Here is a 13,843-nt window from a genome sequence, read left to right on the forward strand (position 1 = left end):
AACCACCGAGACTCCGGGGTAGAGCGGCCCACGTTTTACCCCTTTCCGGGTCCTCCTCGGTGCCGGTCCTCCTGCGAGAAAGGGCCGAGGGCTCCCCCTGCCATCGCGGTAGCAGGAGCCGCACGAAGTCGCCGCGGGGATCTCGGCGGCGTTAGATCGCATTGACCCCGAGGTTAGTGGAAAATGCTGCCTGAACGAGGCGGCCGCCTCTCTGGACCGAGGCACCAAGTCCCCAACGGGAACCTGCGTGAAGGGAGTAAAGAGCCAGGAACCAAGCTCCTTGCAAATCCTTTTCGAGGATGGCAAAGGGCGTGGGGATGCTTCCGCAGAGACGTGTGGATGGGGATACTGAGGCCGAGAGGCAAAGACCTGCTTCCGAGGAATTGGGAGAAATAAATGAACACACTAATGTTTGGTAGCACTTGTGATAATAAGAAAGTAATTACATAGTCAACTACGTCTATTTCTGTATCTACTTTGTCAAGAAGTAGAAATTTCAGGATATGGCCCTGAAGACAACATACCCCATTTCCTATTTGAAACATCGTGTTGGGAAGCCCTCCTTTACCTCTTAATTTCTTCTAAGTTGCCATTTCCTTTATAGACTGGGAATGACACTGCCTGTTCACTCCCAATGGGCTGTGAAGTGGCCTTAATTCTTCCAAACAACGAAGTATAGGATCTAAATAAAGCCTGCGACATTGCAAAGCCATCTAATCCTATCTTTAAAGAAAATTAGAATTACACACAATCCCATAAAGATCACTGTGATGTATAGTCTTCCAGTCTTGATATGCATACGTGATTTTTTATTATTGAATATTCCTCTATATTTTGGTTTGTAGTCTGCTTCTTTCACTTAATGAACAATTTTCGATGCTAGTATATATTATACATCATTTTAAATGTTGAAGTAGTATTCCATTGTGTGGGTATACCATAATTTATTGAATTGATTTCTTATTGTTAATCATTAGGTTGTTTCCAGTATAGCAGTATTCTAAAGAGAACTACAGTGATATCCTTTTATGATTTCCTTAGAGCAGAGTATCCAAAACGAAGTTATTAGGTCGAAGGCTTTTGATATGTAATGTCAGATTGCCCTCCAGAAAGTCCAGGAATTTATACTCAGCAGCTCTACTCCCAACATAAAAACTTCCCATCATACAGTCTTTTTTATTTTTTCCCAGCTCCGAGACCCCTCAGTACAATGACTCAAGCAGAAATTAAACTGTGCTCTTTGTTGTTGCAAGAGCATTTTGGAGAGATTGTGGAAAAAATTGGAGTCCACCTAATTAGAACTGGCAGCCAGCCACTAAGAGTAATTGCCCATGACACAGGAACATCCCTCGATCAGGTATGTTTGGATGATATTAATTTGCTTTCATTTCATTAATTTCTGTTACCTACCTTTGAATATTGTTACTCCCTACCTCACAAAATGGAAAGGGGGGAACCCTGCTCTAGGATCAGACCAGTGTTATTTGGGGGAAGAGGATGAGACCTAGGCCCGAAGATTGGTTCTGTTTCTCAGAGTGTTCCTGGCTCATCGTGGCTCTTAGGCAAATCTTTGCTCTTCCTTTGCCATATCTCATTTCCTCACGTTGAACCTATTAATCTCAGTAATACTTTTAAGGAATGAGACTAATAGAGGGGAAATTAATTGTCCTTTGAACGATACAGATCAGAGGAAGTATGAGCATCGTAACAAGGAATCTTCCTGGTTTCTTCCATTGACATGTGATTTTTATTAGCTATTCCAACGGAGGGAAGAAAGCGCAGAAATTATCCGGTCATCTCCTGATGCTTAGTACATGGTTGAACAAAAATTGCGAGCAATAACGAGCTGTCTCCGGATCTTTCCCCTCTTTCTTTTGGGTCTTATCTAGGTAAAAAAAGCCCTTTGTGTCCTCATCCAGCATAACCTGGTGACATACCAAGTACACAAACGCGGTGTAGTGGAGTATGAAGCCCAGTGCAGCCGGGTGTTGAGAATCCTCAGGTACCCCCGCTATATCTATACTGCCAAAACACTGTATAATGACACTGGAGAGCTGATTGTTGAGGAGCTGCTGCTGAATGGCAAAATGACAATGTCAGCTATCGTGAAGAAAGTGGCAGACCGGCTCACAGAGACTATGGAGGGTTAGTACTGTATCCACAGCTGTTAGCAAAAGCACACATTAGCTGGCTGCGGGAGCGGGCCCTCAGCTATCTTCGGCCATCTCACCTGCTGCTTCCTCCTGTTGTACAGACGGCAAGACCATGGACTACACTGAGGTAGCAAACACATTTGTGCGACTAGCAGACACACATTTTGTACAGCGCTGCCCTTTGGTGCCTGCCACTGAGAATTCAGACCCTGGGCCACCACCACCTGCCCCCACTCTTGTCATCAATGAAAAGGACATGTACCTGGTCCCTAAACTGAGCTTGATAGGTAAGGAATTTGAACCCCTGGACTTGTGACTTGCCTTAATTGTAGATTCTTTCTCACTGATTGTTAAATGAATGAATGAAGGAATCGAGCAAATACTTTCTTAGTGATTGTTGAATGAGTGAAGGACTGAATGAATCGAGCAATTATTCTGTGCCAGATACTTTGGTCTAAAATGATGAAAAACCATCATGGTCCCTACCCTTTCAGGGCTTAAGTCTACTATAGGCAACTTACATTAATCAAATAACCATGTAGATGTATAACTAACAAACTGTGATAAATACTGTGAAGGAAAAGCATGAGGTGTTATGCAAATATATAACAGGGGACCGGACTTACCTCGGGGCTTGGGGCACATGCTCCTTTGAGAAAGTGGCATTTGAGCTCAGATTTGAAGCAGGAAGTAGAAGCCAACCAGTGAGCTAAGGTATGAAGGGGTACAGAAGATAAACATTTTTGGCAAAAGGAACAGTAGACTGAGAAAAGAATAGGGTATTTGAGGAAGCAAAAGCAGGTACGTTAATTAAAGCATGGCGAACAAAGGAAAGCAAACCATGAGATAAGGTTAGAGATATAGGCAGGGGTTAGACATGCAAGACCTCGTAGACTATCTGTTCTTTATCCTAAGAGCAGAGGAAAACCATGAAAGGATTTTAAGCGGGGAAGTGACAATCTAATTTGCATTCTGTGTGCAGAAAGGATAGGGCAAAGGTAAATCTAGACAAACCAGTGAAAAATTAGATCTAGAAGGGGTGAGGGAGACAGAGGTATCAAGAACGACGTCTGTGTGTCTGACTTGGACATGTGGGAGGAGGATGGTGCCATTCACTGTGAAAGGAAACACGAGCAGGAACAGTTTCAGGGAGAAAGAGGATGAATTTCTTTTAGAGCATGTAGAGTTTCAGATGACGTCATCATTTACTTGAATTTCTTTTAGCTACTCCATCGCCTCAGCAACTCTCACCTAGAGCCAGCTACAGACACCGGCTCTCATGTTGGGTCATTTCCTGTCATCCTGGGAGATGTAGCCTAACTGCTCAACTATTTTATTTGGCAGGGAAAGGTAAGAGGAGGAGATCATCTGAGGATGACGCTACTGGGGAGCCCAAGGCCAAGAGACCAAAACACACCCCAGATAACAAAGAGGTAATGGGGCTTCTTGATTAGAGTCCTCACCCCGACGCAAACCAGAAAGAGGACTGAGATAAGCCCCAAGAGACTTTAAAGGTTCCTGGGCTGAGAAGTGGTAGGATTAAGAATTTCATCAACTATTGCCAGGAATACCCTAACAAACATGAACTCTATTGCTAAATCCCTTCTGAGGCTTAACTTACTTCAATCATTGGACAGAGGTAGCAGCTTATGCAAAAAAAAAAACACCGGTGCGGGGCTAGAAAAAGTTTATAGTATTTGGTATGGCTGGAACATAGAGACCCATGAGAGCCAGTGGTGAGAGATGAGTCTAGGAAGATACATATATAGGCCTGAGCTCTTATAGTCTAATACCTTCTCAGCATCTCTATAAAGATGTCCAATAAGCATCTCAAAATTCATTTTGTTAAAACAGAGTAACTGTTTTCCCCCACCCAAATATCTACTCCTTCCTCAGCTGTCCTCATCTTTGTAAAAGACACACCACTCGGCCAACCACCTAGAACACCACCATTTGCTTAGGCCCAAATCCTGGGAACCATCCAATCGCACAGTAAATCCTGTCAGCCCAATTTCCAAAATTATCTCAACTCCAACCAGTTCTCACCATTTCCACTGCTATTACCCTCGTGCAAACCACTAGCATCTCTAGTCAAGACTTTGCTAACACTTTCCGAAATGGTCTACCTGCCTTCTTACCTACAGAGGATGCCAAAAAAAAATGTACACACATTTCAAGAAAGGAAAACTGTATTAAAACTGTAATACTCGATATATACCAATAACAAAAGATGAATACAAGTCACGTTTGACTTCTGCAATGACAAGAGGTGCTCAAAGTGGTTCCCATCAGCGTCCAGACACTTCTGATGATGGCGAACTACTGCTTGAGCAACGTTGACCAAAGTATCCACTTGTAGACATTTTTTTGGCGCCCCCAGTATTTAAGAGCCAAAATGACTTTCTAAGTTTGCTTTTGTTTTTTTTAATCCTAATACAGATTCCTTTAATAGCTTGTCATTGAAAAAATACAAATCTTAACTATGGATAATGAAGCCTCACGTGAGCTGGATCTTTGCATGACATGCTGGGGATACGGCTCCCAACCTCAGCCATTCCACTCTTCCTCTTGTTGTGTTCCAGCTTCTTTCTTTCCATTCCTCAAACATGTCAAACTCTTTCCAGTCTTTAGGCTTTTTCCCCTAGTATTCCTTCTGCTTCAAATGCTTTTTCCACAGATTGTCATGTAGTTGCCTCTTTTTCATCGTTCAGATCTCCGCTCAAATGCTATTTTTTTAGAGCTCAAACACCACTGCCCACCCTCTACTCCAGTCACTACCACATTTTTCCATTTCATCTTCACAGCATTTATAAATAGGTGAAATTATTTATTACTCCCAGTAGACTATAAACTCCTTAAGGGCAGTATCTTGACCCTGCTGCCTAGAATACTAGTAAGACATCAATGAATATTTCTTGGTTGACTAACAGAGTTTTGGACCTTATATGGAAGGCCAGGGGGAGCCATTGATGATTTAAAGCAGGGGAATGAAATGGTTAGATTTGTACTTTAGGAAGATTACTATAGTACAATGGCTCATAACTCATACGACTTCATGGATGGATTTCAGAGTCCACCTGTATTTGTACATGTGTGCATTTTTCTGTAGAACACTCCATACCTTATTCTTCAAGGGAATTGTGACCCCAAAAAGGTAAAAAAAAAAAAAAAAAACTATGAGAAATAGGGAGGACGATGCAAAGGACAAGATTAAAAGCAAAAGACCCAGTTGTCCTTTTTATAGCATCCACTATGTTAAAAAGAAAAATAAAAAAAAACAGGAAGCTATTGTAGGAATCCAGGTGAGCCACAATGAGAGCCTGAAATAAGGTAATGATAGTCAGGATGAAGATAAATAGACATCTGATAATATAAAGAGCAGATGGAACTTTTTAATTGGGTGGTCGATGTGGGAGAGCCAAGGGGTGAGGGATGGTACTCAAGTTTCTAGCTGAAGAAATTGGGTTGGTTGTAGTCTAGTTAGCTGAAAACTTTGAAAAAGAACAGTTTTGGGGACCAGGTGCAAGTGTCAAATTGACAGTTGAGTCTAAGCATGTGGAGCTTCATAGAGAGTTCTAGAGTTAAGTAATAGATTTGGAAGTGCATCAATAGTTGAAGCCTTGAGAGCAGATAAAATCACCTCAGTAGAATGTGTGGAGTAAAAAGAAAAGAGGGCTATGGACAGAATCCTGCGGAACACCAGTGTTTATAGGTGGGTTCTGGAAAAGGAGTCTGTGGAAACTAAGGAAGAGTAGCCAAGAAAGAATGGAGCACCAAGAATGGTGTCATAAAATCCAAGGGGTCCCTGGAGTTAAGAAGGAAAAAATGTCCATCTGTGTTGAATGCTTCAGGAAGATCAAATCGGATCAGAAGTGGACAGTATTCTTGGAACGCAGCAGCAGGGAGGTTCTCGGGGACCTGGGCATTTCAGTGAAATAGTGGAAATAGGTTGGGTACATCTGTGGATGGGGATACAGCTGGGATGGCCAACTCTGTGAGAAGCTTGGCTATGACAAAAATGAAAAGGAGGGAAGGCATAGTGCTGAAGAAGAATTCTTTTAGTGTAGAAGAGATTTGGACAAGGTAAAGGCTGATGGGAAGAAGACAGTAAAGAAAGGCTGAAGATTTAAAGGAGAGGAGGGAAAACTGATTGAGCTGGGTCCCTGAGAACGGAGGGGGAGGGGGCGGTTTAGCATACTAGCATGGGCATTACCCTTAGGTAAAAGAAGGGACAATTTTCCACTGTGATGAAAGTGGGTAAAATACAAATTTAAAAAAAAATGGTGGGAACATGTGCGCAAAGTTGAATGGCTTCTATTTTCTCTCTAAAATAAGAGACAAGGTCATCTGCCGAGAGTGAGAAGGGTGAGGTAAATGGGAGATTTGCAGGTACTAGAGAAGAGTTAAAATATGAAATAGAGAAAGATTGGAGGTGGGCTTAGAGTATCTGTGTGAAGTGGAGATTGTGAATTCGTTGAGGTACGAATCCACATGACTGGATGATTTCTCTGCAGCCAGTTTGTCGCTGCTGTATGGGAAAAGAAATGGTGACCAGTTCAACCCCAGCTCCTCACCAGAAACCTCCTCGCTGCATCCGGATGTTTCTCTCTAATCCTTTTCTCCTCCTTAGCCCATTCCAGATGATGGGATTTACTGGCAGGCCAACCTTGACAGATTCCACCAGCACTTCCGAGACCAAGCCATTGTCAGCGCAGTTGCCAACAGGATGGACCAGGTGATCTCTTAAGTGGGTGGGATGGTGCCCATCAGGGACATTCCCTTATTTGCCAGATGTGGCCACTGGCATTTAGCCAGAGCCAGTGCAGCAGAGTGAATTCTGAATCCCAGTTCACTTTTCAAACCCAGACCAGCAGCGAGATTGTAAGGACCATGCTGAGGGTGAGTGAGATCACCACCCCCTCGAGTGCCCCCTTCACCCAGCCCCTGTCTTCCAACGAGGTGAGTTTCCTGTTCTGAGACTGCTTTTCTGACAGACGTAATTATGATCCATACAGCCTGGGATTAGGTTGAGGCCTGAGCCTCAAAAGAATCTTTGTTGTTTGAGGCGAGGCGGGGAGAATCTTCAGGTTGACAGGCGCTGAAATATTTGGTCTCTTGGGATCCAGCCTTTAAAAACCTAAACTGTTCTTTTAGTCAAAGTACAAGCTATTCCTCTTCTGAGCACGCACCATTTGGAATCTGAGAGCCTTGGTGCTGAGGACATGATTTGGTCCCTTCTATTTGGGTTTTTCAATATATTAATTTTGCGTATTTTAAATTTGTTTTTAATACAGCTGTTTCTTAAAATAGTAACATTTAATTTATCGAATGTTTATTTATAGTCTATGAATTTCATAATTATATTTACCCATATAAAATATATTACTATACTTTTATATTATTTATTTAGAATTTCAAAAATTTAAATATTTTTTTCTGATGACAAAAGTAATTGATTATATGGCCTATATTCAAACAGCATAGAAATGTATAATTTTTTTAAAATTGTAGTTTCTCAAACTTTCGGGAATACTGGACATGTTATATATCTTGTTGTGAGTGGTAGTTACATGGGTATGTACAATTGTCAACACTCATCAAATTGAACCCCTAAGATCTGTGCTTCTTAGCATATGTAACATGCCTCAATTTAAACATATATGTATATATATAGTTTTGCTTAATCCCAGCCCCAGAGATCCTTGTTAATAGTTTGGTGAGTATCGTTATTCAGAACTTTTTTTAATGTATCGTTTCACATGTATGTAGGTATATGTATATTTTTTAACCAAAAAAAAAAGGATTACACTCTATATACTCTTCTCAACTTGCATCTTTCATATGACAGTATAATGTAAACCTTCTTTTCATGCCAGTATTTATAGATCTATTTTATTCTGTATAATATCTATATTATATTCCACTCAATGGCTATGTTGTACTTTATTTTAAACAGTTCTCTACTGTCAGACATTTGACTTGTTTCTAGATTTTTACTCTTACAAACAATGCTGCTGTATTTTTGCACATTTTTATACTTGTGATATCTAAAATTAAAATAACGTTGTTGTAGTAATTAATGTCAGCAATTCTAAGATCCCAAACCCATTTCCACTGTCTCTTTTTGCTCCATAGATTGTCAGATCCTTACCTGTTGGCTACAATATCTCTAAGCAAGTTCTCGATCAGTATCTCACTCTTCTGGCAGATGATCCCGTGAGTCTGTTTTTGTTTTTGTGGGTTTGTTTGTTTCTATTTTCTGCTCTTTATGATGTTTTTCTGCCCCTGATACCTGGTATCATTCTCTACCTAGCCAACTCCGACAATTTCTCTACCATCATTTGATAGGACGGTTACCTGCTGCAGACTTTTGGCCAGATTTCACTCCTTTGGAAACAGAATCACGGGACTTTCCATTCAGTTAACTAACTTGCTCTCTCTCTCTTTTTTAACAGCTAGAGTTTGTTGGAAAGTCTGGCGACAGTGGAGGAGGAATGTATGTCATCAGTATCCTTTACTAGTTATTTCCTCACAGTCAGGCAGCTGGACTATGAAACAGAATGGTGACTCAATGAAAGAAAAGATTTGACATATTTAGCATACTAAATAAGTTAGAACATTGAACTAATACATTGATGATAAAAGAAGTAAATAGGACTTTTAGTTAACCAAATTTTAGTTAAGGAAGATCCTGACTTAAACACCTTATGTCGTTAAGGTTTTGAAATATTTATATACCATAAATGAGACCAATGTGAAAAACAAAATAACATTTAAATTTTAAATTAGAGACTTAGGAACAAAACTAAGATCACAGTGACTGGGCCAGCACATTACTGAGTCACCTTAACCCTCTACATAAAGACCTCCATAAGGTTCTAGGATCCCTCGCCACAGCCACTCTGGAGTCGGTTGTACAGGAGAGGTAAGGAGGTCACCGTGCCTGGGGATGGGGCAGACACTTCCTTTCCGTGCCCCATTTGAATGAATAATTGGATCATTATGTAAGCAACCAACATTGGCACACCTTGGCACATCTTGCCCCATTTTCCCCCTGCACTGCTTTGAATCCCACCTATTACTACTCTTCACCCTAAATATCCTGCTTAATTCTCAGTGATACCAGTTAACCAGCTTTCCTAAAGCTTGTACTTACCAATGCAGGAACTGAGGCACTCGCGTGTCAGCAGTTGGTGATGGCTTCATGATTGGCAGTACCATCATAAGGCTGGAGCTGTGAGAGAATTCTCCGGTCGCTGATTCTCTCTGGTTCTGGCTCCACACATGGAAGCAGAGCAGCCACCATCTGTGACTGGGAACTAAAGCTAATTTGTGTCGGCGTGCCATTTGCTTTCTTCATTCCTTTCCAGATTTGGGTCTCGCTGTGCCAGAATATTCCGTCTAGTTTTGCAAAAGAAACACCTGGAGCAGAAGCAGGTAGAAGACTTTGCAATGATTCCAGCAAAGGAGGCAAAGGATATGCTTTATAAGATGCTCTCAGAAAATTTCATATCGCTCCAGGTAACCCATAGTATAATAATCACCAAAGAGCAGAGCTGGCATAACGTGAGAGAAACTCCTCAGGCAAACATCCTGAATCCCAGGCAAACTCTTTATCCAGCTTTGAGACAGAGAAAAAAAGGTTAACAAAGACATAGCAAGCACTTGAAAGATAATTGTGGCGCTCTAACTAACCTAGTAAAAAAGAGGCACAGCGAAGAAATCACCGCAGAACCACCCTACCCTTTTTCTTTAGCTCCTAGTCCCTGTGAGTTGTCCTTTCCTCGAGCCTTAAGTTTATTATAGATTAAATCCATCAACAGCATCTACAAGGAAATAGGTAGAATGGATTTTGGAGTCAAAATCACAGCTCTACCTCTTACCCAGTTACACTGAGCAAATTACCCACCGTCATTTTTCCCATCTAAAGTGGTGATGGATGGTGGTGATAAAAATAACCTGTAAAGCGGTGATGGATGGTGGTAATAAGAATAATCTGGTTTGTTGTAAACATTAAATACAGTCTGCCTGGCAAACACGAGTTGCTCAGTAAATGTTAGTTGCCTTCTCTTTCTTCCCCACTCAAGATGTTGACCGTCAAATGGGAAAAACAGGGCAACCCAACTCGCTGTGTGGCTGATTAGGTCATAAACACATGCTGAATGGCTGGGGAAAAGGAAAGTATATGTGAAAGGAGGGCTGAGTAGCTCTGGATGCGACAGGTTTTTTACTATACTGAAGAACAGTATAATTTCTCTTATTTTTCTTTCCATGGACAAATAGGAAATTCCCAAAACACCAGACCATGCCCCATCCAGGACCTTCTATTTATATACTGTGAACATCCTGTCAGCTGCCCGAATGCTACTGCACAGGTGCTACAAGGTAACTCCTGGCCCTTCTCCCCACTCCCTCCACACAGACAAGTCTCACGCTTGTGCCCCCTTCAGCCATTTTACCTGAGTTACCTAAACAGAACTATGCGCATTTCTTGTCTTTCTTCTCTCCCCTCAGAGCATAGCCAACTTGATAGAAAGGAGGCAATTTGAAACCAAAGAGAACAAGTGAGTAGCATTTTTAGTTGAGTAATTATTTTTCAAGGTCAAAGGCTTGGTCGGAAAATTTCGTCTAGAAATGGAAACCCGTAGAGACAATAACCAGTCTAGTTGCATTGAATGATTTGTAAGTCACGCATTATTCTACACTTTTCTAATATACGCCCATTGAAATAATTCTGTAGATTACATTGATGAGAAATATATAAACTGGCACCAAACTTAAGGTGCAAATGAGAGACAGTAAGAGCTTCAGGAGCGAAGTCACATTTCTTAAGAAGTTTGTAGAAAACGTCCTTGGAGGGTGGCATTATTACTTTGACCAGGAACGTGGTAAAAGGGGAGTTATGCCCTAGGGCTACAGGGTAAAAGAATCTCCAAGGCTAGGGGCGCAGCCTCAGAGTTGTGTTTGTCTGGCAGGCGTCTACTAGAAAAGTCTCAGAGGGTAGAAGCCATCATTGCATCTATGCAGGCTACAGGGGCAGAGGAGGCACAGCTGCAAGAAATAGAAGAGATGATCACAGCCCCCGAACGCCAGCAGCTAGAAACCCTGAAGCGTAATGTCAACAAGTAAGCATCACACACTTAAACCTGTTTCAAAATACCTTCCAGACAAATCCACCTCAATATCCTGCAACCCCTCCAACTTAACCCGAGCAAACCGAAACTCACTCTCTTCTTTTCCAGCTCAGTTAACAGAATTTAATCCACCTATCTGCCTAAGCTAAAAACTCGGAAGACATCCTCAGCTTCTCCCTCACCGCACACCCTATCTTATCCACCAAGGCTGTTGATTGAACTTGAGTGATGTGTCTCAAATCTGGCCTTTCATCTTGGTCCCCGTGCAGGCCTTAATCACCTCTGTCATTCAGGGTCTCAGATCCCACTCCCCGCACAAGAACGCAGGATATGGTGAGGCCAAAAGGAACACCCACGGAGCCATAGATAGGGGAGTCATACCACTATATTCTCGATGGTGGCTGGTTGAGACACAAAAGCAAACACCCGCCAGTACCCCAACAAGGAGTCTTCCTGCACCCCAATCTCCCTGGCGGCCGGGTGAGATACAGGAAGTAGGATTTACACGAGCCACGCTTGCTAACCCCACTTGCTAGCTGCAATCCCCCGTCCACTTCTCTGCCAACCAACCAACCCCCTAGCCTAGCCATGGCACTTATATTAGTGGCTGATGGTTAACTGGTAACAGCTGATAGCCACCCAGCCACAGCGGATGTCCATCTCATAACCAAGCCAGCACCCCTCCATGTGAGGCCAAGAGCCCGGACACTGCTCTCTGGGACGCTGTCCCCACAACCTCTTTCCTAGATCTTGACAATCACGTCCCTCTTCCAACTATCTCTTAGAATGCTCTCTAATTTATTATCGTTAATAGGATTGGTAATATCACTGTCCTACTTTCAATGCTTTGTTAACTCTTGTATTTACAATATAAAGACCAGACTCCTTGGCGTGACACATTGGGCCTTTTACAGTTTCAGAGCAGCCTATCTCTCCATCTTCAGTTCCCTTTACGCCTCACCATTCACCTGAAGCGGGACTGCTTTGAATCTGTAGCTCACTTTGGGCAGTATTGCCATCTTAACCGTGTTAAATCCTCCAACCCTTGAACATGGGAGGCCTTTCCATTTATTTAGGTCTTCTTTAATGTCTTCAATGTTTTTTCATTTTCAATATTCAAGTCTTGCACTTCTTTTGATAAATTTATTCCTAAATATTTTATTTTTTGATGCAATTATAGTATTTTCTTAATTTCATTTTTGAATTGTTCATTGCTAGTGTATAGAAATATAACTAATTTTTGTTTAGATTTTATATCCTGCAACTTTCAGAAATTTGTTTATTGGCTCTAGTCGGGTTTTTTTGCGGATCCTTTGAGATTTTTCAATATGTAGGATTAAGTGAATAGAACTAGCTTTGCATCGTCCCTTTCGACCTGGATGCCTTTTATTTAAGTACCTAGTTGCCCTGGCTAGAACCTCCAGGAAAAGGTTGAATGGAAGTGAAAAGCAGACATGCTTGTCTTGTTCCTGATCTTAGGGAGAAAGCTTTCAACCTTTCACCATTACGTATGACATTAGCTGTGGGGTTGTCCTAGATGACTTAACTCATGTTGACGAAGTTCCCCTCATTCCTCATCACCACTCACTTTAGCCTCAGCCACTCGCAGCTTCTATTTTAAAATACACTAGGTCCTTTTACACCTGTGCCCTTACAGCTGCTATTCTCTCTCCTGGTTGCAGGTTAGACTGGAGCTTCTCTCAGGACAGAGGCTGTCTCTTTTGCATCCTCAGCAATTTGCACAGTGCCTGGCATATAAGAGATGATAGTAAAAGGAAGAGTGATTTATTGATTGTCCTGCTTTCTACCCATTACTCTCAGGGGTAGCCAAGCAATGCCCCATGGCCATACCCAGCCCCGCCTCTAATCATAAATATGCTAATTGTGATTCAGTCTGGGCAAACGCTTTCATTTTGTCACTCAGGTTGGATGCCAGTGAGATCCAGGTGGATGAAACCATCTTCCTGCTGGAGTCATACATCGAGAGCACCATGAAGAGATAGTGACCCAGAAGAAGAGTCTTCCTCAAAAGATCTGGGAGGACAGGAAGGAAAAATAAAGGAGATGCCTGGATCCATTCTTTGCAATGGGATAAGTTAGATTCTTGTACTGAGACCCTGTATCCCTACCACCTAGAATACACCAGAAAGAGTTTGGCCTTTTTCTTTCAAGTTTCTAATCCTGTCTTCAACCCATCACTATACTCGTATTCTCCCTTCCTCAAATCTTGGCAGGAGACTGAAACTTAAAATCAACTAGATTAACCATCTATCAGATGCATTAGTTCCCACCCAGCAGTCAGCCTGTGTTTGAACTTCCCCAGCAGTGGAAGAAACTTCTTCTAAGCAGGTTATTCCATTTTCAAAAGATTACACTTATTTGGCTGTGCTATAATCTTAAACACACATACGCTATGTAGGGAACGTGAAAGACTACCACCAAGACGGGGTGGAAAACTACTTTCAGGACTCAGATGGATTGGCTCAAGCAGTCACCCAGGAATCTGGATGGAAGCCACGTTTGCCAGCTCCATGCTTCTAGCACATCTGAAATTGT

General features: G+C 42.1%; 1 protein-coding gene across 1 annotated transcript; it reads left to right on the forward strand.

The window, feature by feature from the left end:
• Window positions 1-16: 16 nt before the first annotated feature.
• POLR3C (RNA polymerase III subunit C) lies at window positions 17-13,360 on the forward strand. Its single transcript, XM_019739906.3, has 15 exons — window positions 17-172; window positions 1,191-1,357; window positions 1,890-2,145; window positions 2,255-2,440; window positions 3,498-3,586; window positions 6,784-6,888; window positions 7,020-7,112; window positions 8,289-8,369; window positions 8,609-8,660; window positions 9,018-9,078; window positions 9,524-9,674; window positions 10,437-10,538; window positions 10,668-10,717; window positions 11,129-11,278; window positions 13,212-13,360. The coding sequence occupies exons 2-15, from the start codon at window positions 1,211-1,213 to the stop codon at window positions 13,288-13,290; spliced, it is 1,602 nt and encodes a 533-aa protein (XP_019595465.3). The 5' UTR covers window positions 17-172; window positions 1,191-1,210; the 3' UTR covers window positions 13,291-13,360.
• Window positions 13,361-13,843: the final 483 nt, after the last annotated feature.

This window comes from Rhinolophus sinicus, chromosome 7 (assembly GCF_057876585.1).
Source record: "Rhinolophus sinicus isolate RSI-liver-muscle chromosome 7, RSI-T2T, whole genome shotgun sequence".
Classification (NCBI taxonomy): domain Eukaryota; kingdom Metazoa; phylum Chordata; class Mammalia; order Chiroptera; family Rhinolophidae; genus Rhinolophus; species Rhinolophus sinicus.

Bases quoted from the DNA above. Each gene is read 5' to 3' on its own strand.
- POLR3C (XM_019739906.3), top strand. From the start codon at position 1,211: ATGACTCAAGCAGAAATTAAACTGTGCTCTTTGTTGTTGCAAGAGCAT. The intron at 1,358-1,889 runs GTATGTTTGGAT...GGTCTTATCTAG, and splicing joins CAGGAACATCCCTCGATCAG to GTAAAAAAAGCCCTTTGTGT. The intron at 10,539-10,667 runs GTAACTCCTGGC...CTCTCCCCTCAG, and splicing joins TACTGCACAGGTGCTACAAG to AGCATAGCCAACTTGATAGA.